We start from the raw sequence: 6,000 nt of genomic DNA, 5'->3' as shown, positions 1-6,000 counted from the left end.
CTCATCCTTTGGGCTGAGGACAGTCACAATTTCAGGGTCATGGCAGTCTCTCAGATATAACTGCCTACACATTTCTTTTCTTTTCTTTTCTTTTTTTTCCTTTCATGGTGCTGGGGATTGAAGCCAGGGCCTCAAGAATGCTAGGCTAGCACTTTACTATTGAGCTACATCCCCAACCTGCTACCTATACATTTCTTAAATCATCCTAATCAGAGGAGCTATTTGTTTCCTGGGAGACCTGACTGATACATCAAGGGCCTTTGCCATGGTACAAATCGTAGCCAATATGTATTGAGCACTTACTATGTTCCAAGCACTGTCTAAAGCACCTCACCTCCACTTCATTAGCTCCAGTATAAGGTAGGCACAAAAGGGAAGGAGTCTGAGGGCCCCAATAACACCAGATTCTCGCCTCTATACAGGAGTCCTTGTATAGAATGTATGAGATCCATGGCTGGGAAGAAGATGGGGGATGGGAACTTTGGAAGGAAAATGGGATTCAGGAAGTGGGGCAAGGACAAGCCTGGGTTGACATCACCCCGGGGTGCACCAGAGACCACACCTAACAGCACCTGCTCAGATTTCTGTAATCTTGGCAGTTGTCAGTAACAGGGTTGCCTTGGGGCCTCATCTGGTGTACACCTGAGGAACTTGGGCTTCTCAGAGAAGGTGAGCAGTGAACTTCAGAAGGCCTCCGTGGTGACGTGATGAGAGCCTAGGGTTGGTTCCATGGGACCCACACTTTGAAGGGCCTGCTCTGTTGACTCGGGGAGTGGAAGGAAATCTATTCCTGGAGAGGACAGACAGCACGCGGTTACTCATAGTCTAGATCAGCCTAGAGGGCTTTCAAACCCATTCCAGGTGCAGTGGTTGGATATACCCCTTCTCTGGGGCACAAGGAGATCTAAGAGTGGCTTATAGGCTTGTCTTAGGAACAACAAAGGAATCATAATGGTGCCCACCTTATCTGTGCTCATCACTATTGCAGATGAGCACACTGAGGCTCTGGGAAGGGACTTGCCCAAGGCCACCCAGTTAGAAGGTCTTTGGGTTGGATATGAACGTGGGCCTGTCCTCAAAACCCATTTTCAAATGGGAAGCTACAGGCCTGTTGAGGGATATGGTGCAGGGAGGAGTAGACAAGCCAATGGCATCTGGCTGTGGCCCAGCCAGGGGTCTGAAGGGATCTGGGCTACAGAGGGGGCAGCGTTGTGGGCTTTCACATTCAGGGTGGTCTCCTGGAGACCATGCTTCTTGTGCCTTTTTAAAAGAAAATAGTTTTATTGGGATACAATTTGCATACCATACAATTTACCCACTTAGAGCGTATAATTCAATGGTTTTTAGTTTAGCCACAGAGTTGTGCAACCAACACCACAGTCAATTTCAGGACATTTTCATCACCTCCCCCCAAACAACCTTGTAACCATGAACAGTCATTCCTCACTTTCTCTTCTGCTCCCAGTTTCTTTGCAACCACCAGTGACTGTCTCTGTGAATCTGCCTGTTCTGAGTATTTGCTTAGTCAGTTTTCAAGGGTCATCCATGTGGTAACATGTTATCAGTGCTTCTTTCCTTAGGGATGGCCAAATAATATCCCCTGACATAATGGCACCACCCTGTGCTCACTGCTCACCAACCAAGGGACACTGTCACTTCCAGGCTTTGACTGCTCTGGGAACAATGCTGATATAAACACTCATGTGCAAGTTTCTGTGTAGAGGAGTTGTCATTTCTCTTGGGTATGGACCTGGGAGGGAGTCACTGGATTACAGGACAACTCTGTTTTGCCTTCTGAGGAACTACCAGACTGTCCCCAAACCTCAAGGGCTGCACCATGTCACACTGCCACCAGAAGGCTCCATTTAACAGAGGGGTGGTGTGTTGCTGGCATCTAGTGGGTAGAGGTGAAGGGCACTGCTAAACATCCCACCACAGTGCATCAAGTGGCCCAACAGCAAAACATTAACTTGCCCCTGCTGTCCATAGTGCTCAGGTGGAGAGAAACCCTGCTTTAGAGGAACTGATTCCCTAAGGTCCGGTGCTACCCCATCACTCGGCAAAATGCTCTGGGAGCACAGCAGGCTCAAAAGGGGGCATTTTTTGAGTGCTTGAAGGGAGGTCTCCGGGGGCCACCTGGGTTGCTGAGGATGTCACCTGCTGGCCTTCTCCCTCTGCCAGCATCTAGGTGCCCCGTGGCACAGATGAGTCATTGCCAGCCTTGTTAGATAAGGAGCTCATAGAGGAGGAGGGATCCAAGACAAGACAGAGGCCACCTGTCAGAGATGCCAAGGAGGCGCCCTGCCTCCCGTCTGAGGCTGTCCTTGAACGATTTCCAAACCCTTCAGACCGGAGGCAAAGCCCTGGCTTCCCGTGGGACCAAGGAACTCCCGCTCCAGGCCTCCCCACCTGCCGGCAGAGGTCGGGGCGGGTCGGAGGGGAGAGGGCCTCCTTTCCCAGCCCAGTTGGGTTCATTTGGGTTTCCCTCTCCGGAGCCCCGGGCTGCAGCCCCAGCGGGTGGAGGCGGCACCCCGAGACTGGGCGCCCGCGCTGGGCGCCTCTGCCCGGGCACCGCCCGCTGCCAGGCCCGGCCCCGGGGGCGCGGCCGCCCGGCTTCCGTGTGCCCCAGGGGGCTCCGGGCCGCAAGCCGCCGCCGAATGGCTTTTGACAAAAAACCCTTGACCACCAAGGCCAGCCTCTTCCTGAAAGCCCCGCTCGCTGCGATACAGGAAGTGGAAGGGAGCGAAAGCCCCAGAGCGCGGCGGCGGCGGCGGCTTCCCCACTCGGCGCGGGGCTGGCGGCGGCGCCGGCCGGGGCCCATCCCGAGGGCCAGCGCCAGGGACATGTGGGCACCGGGGCCACCGCGTTCCGCGCCTCGCGGCGCCTGAGCCCTTCCCAGCACCGTGCCCGAGCTGCCGGCGGCATGATCCGACGGGCCGGGGCGCCCGCGCGCGGGGACCCCCAGGGGTAAGTCGGGGCGGGCGCCGCTCTCCCGGGGGGCTGCTCGGCCTCCCCACCCCACTTCTCCGTCCCCGGGAGTCCTCGGGCTCCGAGACCCCGCACCGCGCACTTCGGGCCGTGTGGGAACCCAGCCGCGGCCGAGGCCAGCCCGCGGTTCCTCGGGGAAGGGTGACTCTGCAGCAACCGACGACTTGGCTCAACTTTTCAGCCCGGACACCGGGAGACCAGCACACGCTCGCGGCCGGGCGCCGGGCTTTCTAGGGTTGAGCCTCTATCTGCCAGAGCCGCGGCGCGGGTGTAAACGCGGCTGTCCCCTCTGGCTCCTGCCTGGTCTGAACTTTGCGTGCGAGTGTGCGCGGTCAGGGCCCCGCCAGCCTGCAGCACCGCAGCTCCGCCTGAGCCCCGGGGCGCGCCCTTGGTCCTGGGGTCCCTCCGAGCGCGGGATAGGGGGCCCAAGGCCCCCGCAATTTCAGGCGATCCGAAATTTCAGCTGATCCGTTTGCTGGGACAGAGGGCCCACCATGATCCCCTCCCCCGCTGAACTGGCCGGGCCTGGGGCAATGACCTTTGGACAGGACTTTGCCGAGCCTAGTGGTTGGGGAGGGTCCAGGGTGCACCGGGTGGGTATGATCTTGCCGGGCCCTGGAGCGGGGGACACAGCTTTGAGCGCATAAAGCTGAAAGGTTTGGGAACCGACTTCCCAGAGGGCTCCCTAGCGTCTGATTTCACCTCCCCCTCGCCTGCCCCCACCTTGCAATCTCATGCATTAGGGTTGCGCTCCGCAGAGAAACCTGTCGCCCGATCTATCCCAGAGGGCGCCCGGGAAGCTTCAAGTTTGTTAAGGCAGATTCCTGGGAGAGCCTTTTGGAATCTTTTTGGGTGCCATGGTCCATGAGCGCGTCTCGGGGATCCATTCCCTGCTTTGCGGTTTGAAAGTCCCGGGTCTGTTTCATGATGGACACCCTGCCGCTGCCTCCTCTAGCCTTGTGACCTCATCTCCCAGGGCCTCAGTTCTAAGCCCAACAGAAGAGTTGGGCGGATCTTGTGCAGGCGGAGATTGGGGGACAGCTGGAGGTGAGGACCCCTTGGGTGGGAGGGACTGGGAGTGCCTTGGAGGGGTCCTTAATCTCTTCTGGAAGCCTCCCTTCTTCTGAACTCCTTCCCTTCCTCCACTGCAGCCCCAGCCCACAAATTCTGGACCCTGAATGCTTACTTTTCCTTGGAAGCCACCCTGCAAAGACAAATACCATCTTGTGGGAAGGACTGGGGATTCCAATGGGGAAGGGGCCCCGGAGGCAAGTGTCTGCCACACCCCAGATTGCAGGGTGGAATTGGCCAGGATCTGGGAGGAGGGAGGACAAGTGGCTGGGGCCTGACCTTACCTACTTCCCATTTTTCCCAGGGATGACCTAGCCTGACCCATTTCCTCTTACCTTTCATTGTTCTTCACCTATTCAGTTATTTAGCCTGTCTGTGCTTCAGTATACTTCATGAGACTATGCAGTATTAACTCCTCTTTGCTGTTGTTTTAAGTATTAAATCCAGAGAAATGGTGTAGCACCTTGGCCTATTGGGAAAACCCTCAATAGTTATTGTAATAAAAAGGTGTGATCCTCCTTTTGCTCACTTGGACTAGAGAGCTTGCCTTTCCCTCTCTGTAAATTCAACACCACCTGCTGCATAGGATTGCTTCCTGGACTGGATGAGTTGTATTTAAGCAGCTGCCCACAGGCAGCATGCGTTTATAGTGCCATTTCAGAATGCACCTGCTCAGAGCTCTGCCTGGTCCATCCTAAACACTCTGAGAGTTTTGGTTTGCTGCTAACCATGCGGCTCTATTGCAGAGGATCTTTTGGGTTGGAAGGGTTCATAGGTAGCATCTTCTTTAACCTTGTGCCAGGCAAAGGAATGCCCTTGACAACCTTCTTGAAATGCACTTGCTTAGCTCTAGTGACAGAGGGACAGCCTTTCCAACTGACAGAAGTCTAGGAAACTTGAGCAGTGCAATTTGTTTCGTCTGATTTCTACCCTGTTCTTCTGATAGGAGCCTGATCCTTCTTGACCCTCAGGTACTACAGTGCAGTTTGGGGGTATGACCCCCACATTCATTGCTCCTTATTGGCATACCCCAGACGTTACAGTACCCAAAGATCAGGAGGCAAAGACTCAAAGGCCCTTCCCCCCCAAGCCACTCAAGGTGGTGTCCTGAGTCCTTGGTGGCATGTGTCCTTCCACCCTGCTATTCCAGAGCCCCTCCTTCCTTCTGGGGGAAGGATGCTCAGATAACTAGGGAATGCATCCTGCCTCACCTCCACGGGGCTAGGAAGCTGCCACTTAAGTGTTGGTCCCTGGAGGATCTTTGCAAGTAAACCCTTCCTACTTCTTTTTGAAAACATTGGCTAGGCAGAGAGAAAATGCAGACAGGTTGCCTAGTGCCCTGGGTGCAGGGACTTCCTCTCACCTTTCAGACTCTGCCATTCATTCAATATTCATTTAGCAGTCTGCACTGGGCAGGGCTGGGCCCAGGCTTCAACCATGCCCCTGCCCCTGCAAGGCTGGTGTTCTACCAAGAAGAGACAGAAAGTCAGCCTAGGAGGTGTGGGGAGCCCAGGGGGACATTCTGGACACGTGGGCAGGAGCGGCCACAGCGTGGACAGGACATTTAGCAGAGGCCTTAAAGCAAGAGCAATCCCGGGGGGATGTGGCTGCCTGGGGAGCAGAGAGTCAGGACAGAGGGAGGTGGGGCCCCAGAGGGCCGGAAAGGCTTTGGTGAGTTCTCTGAGTAAGCCAGGGCCACAGGACAGTTTGCACAGAGGGTGACAGACTGTAGGTGGAACGGAAAGAGAAGCGGAGAGACCTGTGACAGGCCTTGAAGGGCCAGGAGAGGCCAGGACGAGGTGGGCAGTGGTGACACAAGACAACAGAGCCTCTGGATTTGCCGATGGATTCCAGGTGACATGGAGGGAAAGAAGAGCCGGGAATGACAGGCGAGGCTGAGATGGCTAAGGGACCAGGGCTTCAGGGTTCAGATGCCCAATG

The 6,000-nt window shown here is 55.9% G+C and overlaps 1 protein-coding gene across 1 annotated transcript in view; it reads left to right on the top strand.

Moving 5' to 3' along the window:
• The first annotated feature begins 2,717 nt into the window (after positions 1-2,717).
• The window catches only part of Rin3 (Ras and Rab interactor 3), a 108,299-nt gene continuing 105,016 nt past the window's right edge, over positions 2,718-6,000 (top strand). The window contains exon 1 of the mRNA XM_026394276.2: positions 2,718-2,967. Coding sequence (XP_026250061.2) covers positions 2,924-2,967 — 44 coding nt within the window. The 5' untranslated portion in view covers positions 2,718-2,923. The remainder of the gene's footprint in view (positions 2,968-6,000) is intronic.

The sequence above is a fragment of the Urocitellus parryii genome, chromosome 6 (genome assembly GCF_045843805.1).
Source record: "Urocitellus parryii isolate mUroPar1 chromosome 6, mUroPar1.hap1, whole genome shotgun sequence".
Lineage (NCBI taxonomy): Eukaryota > Metazoa > Chordata > Mammalia > Rodentia > Sciuridae > Urocitellus > Urocitellus parryii.
Note: the sequence above shows the minus strand (reverse complement) of the source record. Positions and strands in the feature narration are given on the sequence as shown.